Source organism: Hippocampus zosterae, chromosome 2, assembly GCF_025434085.1.
Source record: "Hippocampus zosterae strain Florida chromosome 2, ASM2543408v3, whole genome shotgun sequence".
NCBI lineage: Eukaryota > Metazoa > Chordata > Actinopteri > Syngnathiformes > Syngnathidae > Hippocampus > Hippocampus zosterae.
The window spans coordinates 18,014,584-18,031,841 of NC_067452.1; the positions used below are offsets into that span (position 1 = coordinate 18,014,584).

The window sequence follows — 17,258 nt, forward strand, 5'->3', positions numbered from 1 at the left end:
CCCTGTCAACACAAGAGGAGCCGCTGTGGGTGTCCGCGCCGCCATCAAAAGAGAAGATAACAAAAAATGATAAAATAATGCACAACAACACATGAGACACAGACAATCGTGCACTCTTAACCACTTTCCTGCATACACTTTGTCTGAAGCAGTTACAGATGAAAGAGGAGTGAATCAAAGTGTCCTTTTCACTAGTGGATCAAAGACGTCATGATGCAATGTGCACATGTCTGCTACAAGCTAAGCTTGAAAGCAACAAGAAGCTGTAGCATCCATTAACGAAAAAGAGAGATTGGCTCTCTTCCCCTGTCCAATGGAAGTCCGCTTCAATTCCAAGCCGTGAATCCCAGTTCCACATACGCATCGGCACTCTGCGCTGACGCTCCTTGCTTCTCATCGATTTGGAGTGCGCATCAGAGATTAAAATTAAAAATCGATAGCTAGTGTTCCATGCCTGCATTGTATGACTGACATTCTACATTAAGTGGCGAGACAGAAGAAAAAAAATCAATCTCATCTCTCACTCCCTTTTTTTTCACCAAACATACATCCAATGTCTGAGATAGTGTGTCCCGGGTTGTCCCCAGGGCCTTCTCCTGGTGGCACATGTCTGGAGCACCTCACCAGGAAGGTGTCCAGGATGCATCCTGATCAGATGCCCAAGCAGCCACTTGCAAAATGCCAGAAAATCCACAAAGTTTTGCTTTGTTTCATCTAGCATATGCATACCTTGAACTACTGTGATGGATTGTTTCCAGTGTGTTCAATAAATTAATGATGAATGTGGCCAATGCATACTTCATTTAGTTGTATGTGATCCTTGGAAGAAAGATTTTGGACACCCCAGGACTCCAAGCAACAAAGGTGGGCGCTAATATCTCTCTCTTGACATTCTGAGTTAATGCTGCTTTTGATCCAATTTTTATGCTGATGAGCTGCAGCGTCTCACAGCTGACTTTGGGCATAAAGAGGGGTGGGAGGACACTTGGATGACAGTGTAAACATGTTCACTAATAACTAATAAACAGATAATTATATTTTCCCCCTAAAATGCCACAAAATAATGCCCAAGTCCTGGATAATATGAAAGTCGTAATGTCTGTCAAGGAAGTACGTTGAAGTGATGCGCCTTGAGTGAGAGACTAAAATCTTTGTTGTGGTGAAGCTCAGGCTGTATGAATTTCAGCTCTGCTACACATTCCCAGTACATTTGTTCAAGATCAAGTAATCGAAGACATTTTTAAGGCTAATGTTGTAATATGAGTTTGAAATGATACTAAAGCATTTGGGGATTATTGTTTGTGGTACATTTACAGTTTAAACTATTGCAATTATCAACATTTTTTTTGGTGAGGCATCAATTACTGGCAAATTTCACAGGGCTCGGCTCCCGATCTCCCGCCACAAGCAGGGGTTTACTGTAGTCATAAATAAAACCAGTAAAGTGCATTTGTTTGAATTCCTTTATATGCACAGTTTGCAAAAAATGTTGCTCTAATAGAAAAAAATTCGACAATCGGAAAGAAATAAATTATTACATGAACGCTCACAGCTGCAGGATGTTGGGACTCAAATCACCTACTAGTGTGAGGCTTCCTGTATACGCGTGTTGACTGCTTCACAAAAACAAAACACAACAAAACTTGGTACTTGGGCCTACCAGCCGCTTTGAAGGGACAGGTACAGAGAGAGAGAGAGAGAGAGAACGTGGGTCTCTTCGTTACGTTTCTTTGCCGTGGACAGTTGTGTGTAGCTTAACGCCAAACATGGACTCCCAATGTATTCGGATCCAAGCCAGCAGAGCCTGTAGGAGCTCAGAACTCTCTGAGCGAACATGCCATGTCTTCTCCTCTTTCTGTGTCTAGAAGATTAAATTAAGAGTTGTCAATAATCGAAAACAACTGCAACCAACAATACAACAATCTAGAATGGGGCTCACCTCGTCGTAGAGCTTGACATCCATCTGCCGCTGCTCATTGGGCCACAGGTCGATGGAGCTAACAAAGCTGATGGGCAGCGTCTCCAGAAGGGAGAAGCTCCCGCTGCTCGTCTCCGGGTTGCCGTTAACTGTTGTCAGGTGGTTTGTGTTCTTCCTCCACTGGTGATCCTCGCTCAACAAGTACAAAGTCTCTCGGGTCGCCAGCACAGTCTTCGGTGTCCACGTGTTTTCTGGAATGGCACGCAGGCCAGAGACAACCCTTGCTTTAATATGACCATGTTTCATGCACTCATTGTTTAATTCATTGGTCACCTGGTAGGTGAAGGTCAAAGCCCACCAATGCGTTTGAGTGTGACCACAGTTTAGACATGTTTAACATGCACACAAAATGCTAAAGTGTGGCCACAAAGTAGATATACACTTTGGCAAAAAAAGATGTGTGTTGGCATTGAATGTCTGAAATGTTAAGTAAAAGTCAAACGGGGCAGATCTGGACACGCGCGAATGGCAGAGCTACAAATTCCACTGATATGTGTGGAAGTTTGCCTGAGGAAGACTGCAGACAGGGCGGTGTCCCACATCTCTCACGAAAATGAATGTAACTTGCTTCACCTGAGGCCCCAAATCCCAGCTATATGCCGTCCAACAGAGACATCAAATCATATAGTGACATCATATCATGCATTGGCAATCGTGTGTATATGTACAGTATGTATATATATATTCTCTGCATGTAGAAAGAATGCAGAGTGGATGTAGCGGTCCCAAGTGATGGAAACATCAGAAAGAAGGAACACGAGAAACTCGAGAAATACCAAGGGCTCAGAGAGGAGGAGCTGGAGAGAGCCTGGAAGGTAAAGGTGATCGTCGTGCCTGTGGTGGTCGGAGCACTCGGGGCAGTGCCCCCCAAACTAAATGAGTGGTTGCAACAGATCCCGGGAACAACATCAGACATCTCAGTCCAGAAATGTGCATTGCTGGGAACAGCAAGGATACTGCGCAGAACCCTCAAGCTTCCTGGCCTCTGGTAGAGGACCCGAGCTGAATGAGGGACGGACACCACCCAAGGGGGGGTGAGACAAGGATTTTTTAAAATATATATATTAGAGCTGTCAAACGATTAAAATATTTAATCTAATTAAAAAAGCAACTGTCATAATTAACTCAAATGGACTAAAAAATTAATTGTGATTACTCACACATTTTTTATCGTTTCTGAATTTCCTTTTACATTTTTTGTCCTATTTTCCCCCCCATTTTAATGCTCTCATCAACATGGAATGGAGTTTTCTATGTGCCAAATGCAAATATTTACTAAAATAACAATTTCGATTTTGAATTTTACATGAACATTTTTCACTTCGAGCAGTTATTCACACAATCTCTCACACAATATTACTCTCCATCAAGAACAGTGAAACAATATTTTGTCACAAAACAGCTGCTTTAACAGCTTTTTTAATTAAATCAAAACAGAGCAATATAACATTATAAAGTGCACATCTAAGGTAAACTAGTACTCGGCCTATAGTGGATTTAAACCATGGTTGCATACTTCGTTTTTCTCAAGTTTGCTTTGAACACAGCAGTCTGTTTCTGTATGTTTGTTGGAGAATAACGAGACCCCGGACATCAGTGTTATGTGCCGCTGTATTCAAAACTGCCGGCCGTACAAACAAGCGCAAGCACTTCCCCCGTGCTGCTGGGGCAAACCATTCTGAAAGAGGGGGTTTCACTACCCCTAACAAAGTCAGGCTATGTTGATTATGTTGGTCCTTCTTGCGCGGAAGTCTCTCTAGGGTTTTTGTGTCTACCTCATTTGGGATGACTACACTTGGTTCGATGACAACACTGGAGACGTTTTATATTCACTAGGTCGGTACCACTGCACCGCTGAACTTTCGTTGTCATGTCACCGCCTCTGCGCACCGTCACTGTGAGACGAACACAGAGAAGCTCCACCCGCTCTATTTATATGGACACGGAACGCTGTAACCTTCCACACAAAATAGTTCCAAACAAGTAACAATCGCGTCAGTGGCATACATCGTATACCTGTATGATGCACAGAGAGAGAAGAACAGGTAACTTTGGTCTTGTCAGTGGAACAATCTGGCAACTTTTTAAAAGTAAACTTTCCATAAACTCTTTAAGTATCCGTTTTTGGTGTCTCGCGCTGCCAAGCTGGCAAAACAGACATGGGCGTGGACTTCTGCAGTGCGCTTGTTGTTTTGTTTCTGGTGTATTCATAGAGCACCGTAACATCCACTTGTATCGTGTGCCGCGTTAATCTCGCGAGAAAAAAATGAATCCCGTTAAAATTCATTTAAATTAATGCCAATAAAATGCGCTAAACTGACAGCTCTTATATATATGTATATGTGTGTGTGTGTGTGTGTGTGTGTGTGTGTGTGTGTGTGTGTGTGTGTGTGTGTGCGCGCGCGCGTGCGTGCGTGCTTGTGCGTGCGTGTGTGTGTGGTTAACCTTGTAGCAAAAAGGCCAGAATGTAGCAGAACTGCAGCTGGCCATCCTCCACATCTGTCTGGATGTCTTCACACACAAGAGGCCTGGTGCAGGAAAAGAACGAACCCATGAACAGAAGATGCGGTACTGTGTACTATTTGGGTAAAAGAACCGGCAATGTTGATACAAGGCTATGTAATTCACCGTATCTTGCTACCACGTGTTTGCTTATTTTCTGACATGTTCAAAACCAAACTTGAAACAGAATCATAATAAATTTAGGATATCGGGCTACTCTATACGACATGCCTTTGGACTATAGTCCGATCATTTTCAGGAACTCACCTAAGCGCATCCAACTATTCGATGCTAAATGCTTCTACATACCTTGACAGTCTGGTAATGTTATTTATTAAGATTTTCAACCTTATAATAATAATAATAATACATTTGATTTATAAGCGCCTTTCAAGACACGCAAGGACACTTTACAATAACAAAGAACACAAAACCTTAAAATAACAACTTGAATGTTCACTGAGAGGGTTTGTGTTTTTGCGCGCAGTGTAGTGACATACTGCATGTGCAGGGACATTCAAAAACAAGAAGCCAAAATCATCATGTGATGTCAAGAATGAAAAATATAAAACTCTAGCTTGAACACATGTGTTGTACATCCCTTTAAGTTCTTATTTCATGTTTTATAACTGCTCAGTGTGTCCACCACTGGCAGCACGGACAGCCGATATGAGAATGCCTCCCAAATGCGCCTCAGGATGTCATCGATATTTGCTGCTTGTGGTGGAAGATAAACTTTGTACTTAACATACTACCAGAAGAAAAAGGTGAGGTCAGGGGGCTCAGGCAGGCTAAGCGGAGAGAGCAGTTTGTAGTTTGTAGCACCTCTCCCATCAATGCACAGCTGAGGCACATTTTCATTCAGATAAGATTTTCAAGAAGATGCATTTCTTTTCTTTTCTAGTTGCAATCAACACGGTTCACCGCAACATCAGCGCATTGTGAAGGAACTCTCATCGGCTTGATGTTGGTGGGCACACTGAACATGTGTAAATGATGAAATAAAAATTTGAAGGTGTGTGCAACACATGTCCAAGCTCGAGTTTCAGATTGCTTTTTGTTTTTGAAATATCATGTGATGCCTTTGTCTTATTCTTTTTAAATCACCCCGTATTTCTGAATGAAGCTTTCATGTTAGTTATCTTCTTCCGCTTCAGAGGAGGGAAAAGACTACCAATGAGTGGAGAAAAACATACAAATAAAAGGTGGCTAACAACAACCTGTACAAAAACATACGCCCGTGCATAACACATGCTCCCAATTAAGGTGTGGTTTACCAGCTAATTTAAGGGAGCCGTGTTACAAGATGAAGTCTTCAAAAAAACAAATCTGATTGTAATGGAAAGATGTGTGTCTGGATGAAAATGAGCTCTTGCGTGCAAGTCTTGTCTCGTTGCACGTGTGGAAATACCAGAGATGGTGTTGAGGATTGAGTCTGGTGGTTGAGATTGACCTCAGTTTGCTGTCGGACCGATGCGCCATCTCACGCACAATTCCTACAGAGAGCAATGACATGAGAAAAGAACTCAACACATTTGGAGCAAACAAAAGCAGCTGCTGGATTTAAGGCAAAGGCCACCTGAATTCATTGACTTCATGTGAGTAAGACATTAGTCCTTCACCTCAAACCATAAATCTCTGCACGTCACGCAGATTTAACGTATAGGACTTCTTTATCACTCCCGCCGTTTCTGTGGCAAGAAGACCATGCTATTGTTACAGCTGCAGCGGCAATGTTCGGATTATGTTTAGCGGTAAGCAGCACAACCAACAAGTGGAGCAAGAAAGGGTCAGTGAGTTTCTTTCTCACGCAATGCGAGTTGTCCTGAAATGTGTTTTCCACATGTTGAACACGAAGTGTTTTCCGCTCGTGCTTGGCTTGAGCTTCTTACCTGTCAACAGGCCAAAAAAGTGTTTGCAGCGTATACTGTCCCGCACCAGGAGGGTGTAGGCCACGCCCATGACTTCCCCATCTTCAAATGCAATGTGGATGCTCTGGGAGCCAAGCCCCACCTCCAGGTAGCTGAGCTCTAAGATTGGGCGGCAGTCACGCTTCTGGAGCCAATCAGACAGCTGCCCTTTGCTGGGAGGTCATAAATGCAGACAGAGGTTAACTTTAGCAGTGGCAGGAACTCCCAAAAAACAGTAGAAGGACTTAACAACTCTTTTCGTCAAGAACCTAAAAAAACCCCAACACTTTTGACACAAGGTTTCCAATAGCACATACCTATACTGCCGGTATAGGTATTCACTCTTGCTCAGCTACTCACCTGGCTCCTGATGTTACTTCAAGGACATGGATTCTCTTGTCTGACACCACCACCAGAGATGGAAACTCTTCTGGCTCCCCAAATCTCACAAGTGATGTCTGGCAGTAAAATGGACGTTCAGCCTGTGGACGTGTAACTTGCATGTGAGCACAACAGTTACTCACCTTTAGGAAACAACTGAGCTCCTCTTCCTCTTCGAAGACATCCACATCCAAGAAAAGCTTCAGCCGATGGTCAACCACCTCAAAGGCCTCAGTCAGCTGGTCTAAGTTTCCTGGGGAAATCCACTCAAGTAAACGACACCTTAAGAACATTTGCTTGTTGAAGCTACCGTCTCATCAGAGAATACAAAATCCATGTGGTATTTTTGTTTTAGAGACCCTTTTTTCACAGTAGTTAGCAAGTAGGAATACATGTAAGATGCAAACCCAATTTTCACATACATTTGAAATGGGGTGGCACGGGACAAGAGAAACTACCGGCACATTGAATTTTTGTGATGCTCTAGATAAAATGCAGTAGATAATTAAATGATTCCAAAGTGTTTACCTCAGCTCAACCAAATAAATAACACATATTATGGAACAGTTTTGTTAACAAGCCTTGAGGATTTCATTGCTTGGCTTATGTTCACCTGAAACTTTTGTTATATACAGTACTAGCTGGTTCGCCGCCCTCTGGGCGGCTCATCAGCTAGTTCCTGCGGAAGGCTGGTACGGTGGTGGTTCGCCGCCCTCCGGGCGGCTCATCAGCTAGTTCCTGCAGAAGGCTGGTAAGGTGGGCCTTCGGCCCACAAAAGTGTTGTTGCTTGGTTCAACTTTTTGTTCATCTTCATTACTTATCGCGAAAATAAAGAGATGTTTAGCTCTACTAAATAACTAACAATTTTATTGCAATGCTTGTGGGTAGACAACATTTTTTCGCTAAGATGCCCGCGCGATCGTAGTGAGCCACTGCCTGAGCGGCGCAGTGGCGCGGTGAAGTAGGTACGTTTTGAAAAGGGACAGACGGAAGGACAGACCGCGTGCGGGACGACGCACAATATATATATAGATATGTATGTTCATTATACTAAGACATACATTTTAACAGTGGCCGAAGCCTCTTGCAGGGTGTCGTACATTACGATACAGTTGGATTCATAGTTGAATAAAGCCATCACACACCAACGGAGTTGGCTCTTTCTGAAAGATGGAATACAGGCGGTGTAGCAGAGATGGTAGTGTAGCTGTAGCTGCCAGCCAAATCCTCTTTTCTTTGGCAATCAGCATTGAAGGACAGGGAGAACGAGTCAGACCCGTTCTCCCCATCGTAAAACGCGGGGTCCGCTGTGATGGCAGTAATGGCAGCTTCCACCGGATTATCGCTGATACAAGGGATCACCTGTTGGAGAGTGACATTTCAGGTCACTACTTTTGAAAGTATATTTAGAGGAGAGAAAATCTTCCATTCATGAACGACACCTTGATGTCTTTATTGCCTGTCCTTGATGGATGTTGGATTGGCGTACTGCTGTAAGGGAATGACTGGCCAACTAGCTGGATCAAGTGGTCACTTCCACATTCTGGACAGTTATCACAGTTTCCTGGAAAAAGCAAAAATAACAGAATGGTGGAAAAATCCGTTAAAATCTACTGTTTATCCTGTGTCGCATTATAAGGTCCCAGGAGACGCGGGAAACACAATCTTTCACAGGCCTGACAAAAAGACAGAAAAACATTCCCACATAAATATTCATACCTTTGGACAAATTCGGCCTCTCTGATTAATCTAACAGGTTTTGACATTGGCAGGAAATGACAGGAACTGAAGAAAAGCCACACAAAACATGGGGAGAACAGGTGCCGCCAGAAAGGATTCAAAATTCTTGTTTTTTTAATGTTGTAGGCAGAATTAATAATCAATAATAATCCACTCTTCTATGTACAGTATTGACATGTATACAAAAATAAGATATATTAAAAAAAACATGCTATTATATCCATCCATCCTTTTCCCATACCACTTGACTTCCTTAGGTGAGACAAGAACTTGATCTTCTCCCAAATGACTGGGTGAGAGGGCACATCCAGTAGAGGCAAACCACTTTTCATAATGCTTCTGGCAACGTACTGTATTTTCAACCAAACTACAGTGAAACTCCTCTACAACGAAACCTACATGGGTGAAAATACCCCCTTGTGTGAACAAATCTTAATGCATTAACACCATTCCCACTTTCCTCCCAACCATACAATGGAAAACCCCCTGATGCGTTATAGAAAATATTTTTCTCTGCTCTTGCCTCACGACGAGATTCACTACAACAAAGTCTAATCCAACAGCAACCTCTACTGCTTCGTTCGGAAACGGCAACAGCAATCACCACACTGGTTTACACATGTGCAGTAGTCCAGGAAGTATTTGTTATTGTTAGTTTCAGACGGAGCAAGAACGTTTCATTGCTAAAATGGCTACAAAACGGACGTTTGGATGTCAAGCAGCTAAGAGAAGAAGAGCTCTGACGCTGGAAGACAGGGTAAAAGTGGTCAAAATGAAAGACAGAGGAAGCAAAATAAAAGACATTATCCAAGAAATTGATGTAAGTGAAAGTGAATGCTGATTGTAAATTTCGCAATTTCTTTCCCTTTTTTCTTTCTACACTGACTATATGAAGTGTCAAATAAGTGTATGCTCATACTTATGCACGATTGGAATAAAAATAAAGAGTACACACACATTTGTGTGTGCATGTGCACATGCGTTTGTGTGTGTGTGTTTACATCTGAGATCAAATTTGCTACAGTGAAAACCCCCCTGTTGTGAAACATTTCTTGCTGCAAACATGATTTCGTTGTAGAGGAGTTTCACTGTAGTCCCAGCGGGTGTTGAGAAATCTTCAAAACATCTAAAGAACAAAGTAGAGTGTGCATGCCAGTGCAGGTCTTTCACATGAACCGTGGTCAAAGCACACATAGGTGGCTGCTGGCTGAATCTAATCTGTCGGCAGATTATGATTATGAAGGTTAAAAATTAAAAAAAAAAGATTGACGAGAAGATAATCACTTGGATGGTACTCTTAGCTGTATGTGGGAAAACAGAGCCATGAAGAAATCACGGCTTTGTCTTTCACAAACATGCCCAGTATTTTCATCTTGCACTCCAAACACACGAGATGAACCATGCATTTGTTTTGACAGAAATGGAGGGTGTTTTTAAGATCTGACTCATTGCCTCTGCATGACTTAGCTTGCTCACCTTTGTCACCCTCATCACATTCCATCAACTCTTTGCCATCTTGCGCATCGCCACCCTCTGGCAGCATCATAGGCCTTGGAGGTGGTTGACCTCCAGCCTCCATGAACTCTGACCCGCAACGAAGGCACTGCAAATGAACACCGCCTGGAAGAAGCTCTGCTTCACGGCGGCGGTTGGCCTCTGCCACAAGTGACAGCACATCAACGAGATCCTGGTCAAAAGAAAAATTACAGTAACACAAATCAAACACGCTTCTGGTCGTGGCACAGGTCTGAACCCGAATTTTGTTCTTTGTTTGCAACACGATCATTGGGCTGCATGCACATGTTAACCTTAAGGGCCTGCTTTGGGTCAGCATCCAGAAGGACGTAACATCGCCGCCTCTTTTCCTTCATGATATAATGAAACTTGATCTCCACAGCTGGAAACATTCCTTTGGTCTCCTGAAATAAATACATATCTGTGTGTGTGTGTGTGTATATATATATATATATATATATATATATATATATGTATATATTTTTTTTCGATTTTACGTGACTTCACCCTGTGGGTACAAGCTGCTTGCGTGGCATCGACGCTGGCCAGGCAGTCGAGCTCGAGGCGACATCGCTCCTGGCCTGACTGCACGTCTACCTCAAGCAAATGCCTCAGTTTGACACGCAGAAACACCTCCTTCATCTTCTCATCCTGACTTTTTTCATCTTCATCCTCTTTGTCAGGTAAGACACCCACCAGGAGTGGCAGACACTGGTCCACTGCACTCAAAAATACTTCATAAAGTGGTGTTTGATAACAACATATGTCAAGCATGTATTTTGTTTTTGTCATTACTACCTCCCATGTCTTCCTCTTGGTCTCCCTCCTTAGAAATGCCACACTCGCCGCTGACTGACTTGTGGGAATCCAGACTGTGTCCAGATGCACAGAGCTGGACTGCCACCGGACCATCCACCACAGTGTCTTCCAAACTGGACTCAGTGTGCGGAGGGCTCTGACTGGGCCACTGCAATGTGGACTCTGTCTCTTGCTCGGCCTCTAACTCAGGCATTGGCACCCTTGGCTCAGATGAGATAAGTGGTGGAGGAAGAACCTCAGAGGATAGGCAAAAGGGTATGTCAAGGCTGCTGGACAGTGTTTCCAAGCCATGAACAGTCTTGGCAGGAGGCAGCGCGACATCTACGTCCAGGTGGTGCTGGTACCGCAGCCAGTCCTCACCAAGCTGCTCTCTGAAACTGGACATGCGCTCGATCTCTTCTTGGTGTGGAAGAGCAATGTCTGGGAAGGAAGCACACCGGCACTCATTACAGTGCAGACCGACGCCACAGCTTAACTAGTCTAAAAATATACATCTGACTCAGTGCGGCCAGAGCCTCTCTGTCTCCTCCCTTGCATATGGAAAAAAAAACAAAAAAACTAACTAATAATGACTACGGTGAATTATTTTCCATTTCCAAGTCTGAGTCAGTCTAACATCAGAATACAGTTGGAAATAATGTTGACTTATTTTTCTCCATTATAACCCAGGCTTTGCATTATTTTAATTTTGAAGATGTGGTCTTGCTTCCCTTCCTATAGACTCTATAACATTTATCTGGATTTGGAGTAACGCAAGAGTTTTTCTTTTCCCATCCTGATCCATGGCACAGCCTTCCAAAGGTTTTGTGGCAATGGTTTGTCCATTAAAGCCAAATCCTGCTCGGTAACTAGCGATTGCACAAACATTGCTGAAAACATGACCTTCTTAGAGGCAAGCGATATTGAACGAAGCAGAACCAAAATACCTTTCATACCGGTATCAATAACCCACCCTGTGAGGAGGACATTGCCTGGTAGTCTGCATCACTGGGTTCAGAGATACTTGCTTGGCGCACTTTAACCTTGGGGTGCACCACAAAATTATTTCAAGTAAATGTAGAGAATATATCACAACTGCCAACTCTACCACACTTGGATCAGCATCCTCCATCGTACCCGGGACTTCTTTTTGTGACCACGTGAGACTCGCACATCCCCCACTGAAAGACTATCGCTGAGCTCCCCAGCTCCGCTTGACACATCTGCATGACTTTGTTCTAACTCTGCCGGAGGGGACAACTGGAGCTGGACAATTAGTTGTCCGGCTTTTGGCAGAACCTGAGGAAAGTAGTGCTCTCCTTTTAGACTTTCTGCTGTCGACACATTTTACACTGACGGAAACTTACAGATAACTCGGAGGAGGAGAGCGCGACACCATCAAGTTTAAGCTGTGAAAAAAACAATACATGAGAATGGGATTTAAATGCACTCCTTTATGTCACCAATTTCACCAACTTTGAGGCCAACAGCCTTGGGGGAGAGGTGTCGGACAGTACATGTGCGATGAGTCTTCTGGAAGTACAGCGGATTGCCCTCCAGGTACAACTACATGAAGGGACATTGGAATGTTTAAGTAGCTGTCTGCTGTAGGACATGTATGGACAGATGCATGTGTGCGTCCTCACCGTGTTGAGGCAGTGAAGCAAGGAGAGAGGAGCCAGTTGCGAATGCTCCAGAAGAAGATTATAGGCCAGGTCCAAGTGCTGGAGTGATGCCAACTGCTCCACACCTATTAAAGCACAAACATGATAAACAGAAACATATAAAGAGCTTATTTAAGTCAGTTTATGTTTTGGCCATTGTACTGTGTACCGTTTATAGTCTCCAGTTCATTGTTCCTGAGGATGAGCGTGAGCAGTTTGGCCGTGGCGCTTATGCTAAGTGTTGGCGCCCTCTGAAGGCAGTTGTAGCCTAAATTCAAATGTTCCAGTTCACTCAAAGGCTGAGAGGAAAGAAGAAGACATTAAAATGAAGCACAATGACTGCAGTTCCAAATCAGGAGGAAAACACTTAATGTTTGACCTTTAGAAATTCTGCACATTCCTGAATCTTGTTGTGGCTTAAATCCAAACATTTCAGAACATTCAGGAGACTCTAAGACAGGAAAAGTAACGTGAGCTTGTGTCAGTGGAATGAAAGTTAAGGTATTCCTTGGGTCATTTGTCTCACTAAAGACTGGTCAAGGCAGACAATGGAGTTATAGCTGAAGTTGAGGGTGTGCAGCTCCAGCCATGGCAGAGCAGAGCTGAGGTCACCGCCACATAGGGAGAGCAGTTCCTGCAGGAGCAAGTCACACACATCATGTTACAGGGGCTCGAACTGTCAGATGCAGTCACAGCCACGTTGAAAGCACCTCCAGGGAGCTCAGGCTCTTTGAGCAGATGAAGACCTCCAACTGGGAATAAACTCCTCTGAGACCCTCTAGACAGTGCGGCGGGATATTCTTCAGCTGCCAAGAGAAATAAAAAAGAAATTCAGGTGTTTAATTCACTCTTTTTTTAAAATCAGAATTTGTCTCACAGGGACAAAAAGTTTATATGTATTCAACATAGCGTTAAACATAGATCAATGAGTGATACTAAATAAATGAAAAAATAGAGAAAGACAAATAATGTTCTTATTGCTTGTATTTACACATAGAGCTTCAAACTGGTTTGAGGCAAAGATGGATGAGATGGCAATATGGGACGAATTGCGGCACTGGCAATCAAAATGTGACCATAAAATACAACTAGTAAGTAAAGAAACAGACAGGTGAAAAATAAGGGATACCAAAGAGTAAAGTACCTCCAGACACTTTAAAGACTTGAAAGGGAAAATCTTCACCCCAGACTGTAATCTTGTGCGTGACGGGTTGATGAGCTGCATAAAGCGCACACACACGCATGTGCACACACATACACGCACGTACAGGTTTCAAATGACAAATATTCCATTAGTTATTCATTCATTGTTATTTTAAAATCACCTTCAGGGAGATTGTCTTCTGCAGGATGTCGAAGAGAAACTGCAGTTGCAGCAAGGATGCAGAGTCAGATGGATGGGACGGCAGGGCCAGGAAACCATGCTGCTGTTTCCTGGATAGCAAGTGCTGCTCAAACAGTCGGTTGAGCTGCTGCAAGTTCGTCACTGGCAGGGTCAGTGTGCTGCTGCCTCCAAGCACTAACTCGCCTACAGATGGAGGTGGGTGGACAACTGAGATGCCATTATACAGGCACATTTTAATCAACCAGAATATTGCTGAAAACATCATTTTGATTTCAGAAGTTAATATAAAAATAATTACTGAAAACACACATCTTGAAACAGAATTGTTCATTGTAATTGTTTTGGTTTATTATGGTTTTATTTGTTTTAATTGTCATTGGTTTGCTTCTCCGCTTCTCCGGTTTGCTTCTGTATATGTGTGTGTGTATATATATATATATATATATATATATATATATATATTGAACAAATTCATGCATTTTGGATGTGGCAACTTTCTTTCCTCTCGTCATTTTCGATTGGATAAAATATTAAGCACAAAATTCATCATGACTTTCAAAAAACTTGAAATCTTCACCACATAGAAGTAGACCAGAATTTTAAGACTTTTGACTGGAAGACTGTGACAAACAAGGAGATGCTCTCTTGTGCCCGTTTCATGACCGTGGACTGCCTGTCTTGTGTATTTCTGTTCTTAGACTTAGCCGAAGAAGATTTTTTTTTTTGCCATTGATATGCCTCAAAGATTCTACATTTTTATGTGTGTGTATATATATATATATATACACACACACACACACATATACACACACACACGACACGGAAAGTGAAACATGTCATGTTAAGCATCTATTTATTTAATGTAGAGCAGGCATGTCCAAAGTCCGGCCCGGGGGCCAAATCCGGCCCGCAGCCAAATTTCATCCGGCCCTCGGCCCGTCATAAAATCAGTGCCGTTTGGGCGCAATGGAACACGTGTTGCATTGACTGAGGTCTCGTAGACTGGTGAGTGATGTTTCATAGAGTACTGCTTCCCTCTAGTGGCTAAATGAGTAATAGCATTCACTAAATGAGTAATAGCATTTAGACACTTGAGGGCATCACTCACGAGTTAACAAGACATCACTCCGTGTTTATATTGACTGATATGTCACATTTCAAATGATCCTTGCAGTTGTGGATATGTGTATTGCTTGTTCATTTCCCTGTTGTTCAAGTCAAAGGTTTTGTGACTATTGAAAAGTCATGGTGATACATTTTATGTTTCAAATCAATCAATTTGCACTCAGGAGACTTCTGTTTAAGAAAAAGTCAAGTGAATAAGCAGTTACATGTGATATACCTGTTTCAAATGAACCAAAATAAATTCTTAAGATTGTTGAAATTAAAATAAAAATAGAAATGTGAAACAGACTGGCTTACTAAAATTTGTTGAACAATATTGTTGTTCAATGTAAAGAATGTCAGCCAAGGTCGGCCCCCCGACATTTTACCACATAAAATCTGGCCCCCTTGGCAAAAAGTTTGGACACCCCTGATGTAGAGTATCGATGACTGGCGCTTACGGCTAAGAAAACACTTAATTGTCGATAGAAAATTAATAAGACAATCAAATGTATTTGGAGTGTACTTACTGAATCTCTACCATTTTTTTTATTGAACTACTAAAACAATCGAACTCATCTACGACATTCCGATTTATTCAGATGTACCTATGTATCTATATATTTTAGATTACGAGGGCAAATGAGTATCAAGCGGCACTATTTGAACCGAACTTGGGATCAAAACTCACCATGATTTCGGAGGAGTGTTGCCAGGCGAATGACAAGCGGGGACTGGCCACCGTCAGTACGAGACATCCTTGGCCGGCGTTGTAGCACTGAGCTGCTGTCAGAAATGACAAGCTGCTCGTTTTGAATGCGCTAACATAACAACCTTGAAAAACAAACACCCATATTAACCGGCACCATTTGTCAGAGAAACAAATAACATTCCGAATTCAGCTGCACTGAGCCAGCCGCCAGTCGGACACGCTAGCGAAAACACTTCCTGGTCACAAGATCAAATGTGTCATGGTGACATGGCAAACACGCGCATTTGCAGTCTGTTAACAAGCAACATTAATGCGTTCTCACTTGTCCCTAATATTTTCCTGCATAGTACAGTAACATAAAGTGGTGGTTTTCATTGCGTTAATACTGACATCCATGTCACGTGACGAGAAACCGACTACGGTGGCCGTGAAGGCCTTAGTGACAACCTTTTTTTTTACATAGAATGAAAGTAATTTTTTACACCTGTATGTTTTTAGAACCACTAATATACAATATATAATGGTATATATGTAGAATACATTTACTTATTAAATTTATACATATATTTTTTTCTGAGCCAGATCCGTAAGCAAGGAAACTATGGATGTCTTTGGACAAAACCCATCCTTTCTCAGAATTGCTTACGATATTATTGAAAACAATGCTTTAAACACTTCAGGATTGTACTCGTCATAGATAATTTAAAATGACTCAAACGTTAAATGTCATATTACTTTTTCATTAAAATTCGTGAGCACTGAGTGGCGCTCTTGGGGCGGTAACCATAGAAGCCGTTTCTCCATGTCATTCGCCATCTATTTTCCGAACTGTAAAATGTGGATGAAGGACAGGAGATGTTTAGGTTTTTGTTTCGCCAGTGAATATTCTTGTTTTACGTTATAACCGACAGCTTAAATAATGGGTTTAAATCAACTGACAGTGCTGTCGTTGTTGTTGTGTTTGTTGTTGTTGTTGGAGGGTTTCAGGTGGACCGGTCTGTCATGTCATACTGGAATATGATATATTTTCAAGAATCCCTGGATATTATGTAACTTTCAACTACCCGAAAGCAGTGGTTCCAAAACTGGAGTCCCGAAACCAATGTCTGCGAGCTGCAGCAATCAAATACGTTATTATGTTTAAAATGTGAATACAGTACCTTCATATTGGGATCTGATTGGAAATAAAATAACCAATTACTCCACCTCCCATAGCTTTGGTACAATTAAAAGCCCCGATGTAGTCACAGTATCATATATTGTCACATACATCTTACAGTACATGTTTGCATAAATTAATGTGTTATTATTATTATTATTATTAATAGTAGTAGTAGTATGACAAATGTCTTGTACAGTATTTACTGGAATAAATATAATTTACAATATTTAAAACAAGCCGTAATAACTTTACGACGTTTTTTTCTCCAAAAATACTTGAACTAATTTTTTTATTCCAATAGCATTTCGGCGTATACGCGGTCGGTATGTTTACCTATATTTGCCATTATGAGGAAGTGACTGGAAAAATAGCTCCCCTACAAAAAGTTTGACAAGTCCTCAGTAATGAGAATTGTAGGACCCAGCAGACCACCGTACCCCTTGCTTC

At 42.3% G+C, this 17,258-nt stretch overlaps 1 protein-coding gene across 6 annotated transcripts; it reads right to left on the reverse strand.

Moving 5' to 3' along the window:
- Window positions 1-1,359: 1,359 nt before the first annotated feature.
- stk11ip (serine/threonine kinase 11 interacting protein) lies at window positions 1,360-16,077 on the reverse strand. 6 transcript variants are annotated; one of them, XM_052057704.1, is made up of 25 exons: window positions 15,629-16,077; window positions 13,814-14,016; window positions 13,633-13,707; window positions 13,199-13,294; window positions 13,015-13,122; window positions 12,868-12,939; window positions 12,658-12,787; window positions 12,471-12,574; window positions 12,301-12,390; window positions 12,192-12,233; window positions 11,962-12,123; window positions 11,798-11,867; window positions 10,825-11,265; window positions 10,534-10,745; window positions 10,320-10,430; window positions 9,988-10,198; window positions 8,214-8,335; window positions 7,917-8,133; window positions 6,915-7,024; window positions 6,751-6,872; window positions 6,373-6,563; window positions 5,892-5,976; window positions 4,424-4,506; window positions 1,940-2,169; window positions 1,360-1,861 (listed from the first exon to the last, which is right to left on the reverse strand). In XM_052057704.1, the coding sequence occupies exons 1-25, from the start codon at window positions 15,693-15,695 to the stop codon at window positions 1,721-1,723; spliced, it is 3,495 nt and encodes a 1,164-aa protein (XP_051913664.1). In that variant the 5' UTR covers window positions 15,696-16,077; the 3' UTR covers window positions 1,360-1,720. The 6 variants fall into 6 exon arrangements, with proteins under 6 accessions (XP_051913664.1, XP_051913662.1, XP_051913663.1 ...); XM_052057702.1 differs by having other exon boundaries at window positions 11,938-12,123; XM_052057703.1 differs by having other exon boundaries at window positions 13,814-14,040.
- Between the last annotated feature and the right edge of the window lie 1,181 nt (window positions 16,078-17,258).

Bases quoted from the DNA above. Each gene is read 5' to 3' on its own strand.
- stk11ip (XM_052057699.1), bottom strand. From the start codon at position 15,695: ATGTCTCGTACTGACGGTGGCCAGTCCCCGCTTGTCATTCGCCTGGCA. The intron at 12,234-12,300 runs GTTGGTGAAATT...TTTTTTTCACAG, and splicing joins CCAAGGCTGTTGGCCTCAAA to CTTAAACTTGATGGTGTCGC. The intron at 11,868-11,937 runs GTGTGGTAGAGT...GTGCACCCCAAG, and splicing joins GATGGAGGATGCTGATCCAA to GTTAAAGTGCGCCAAGCAAG.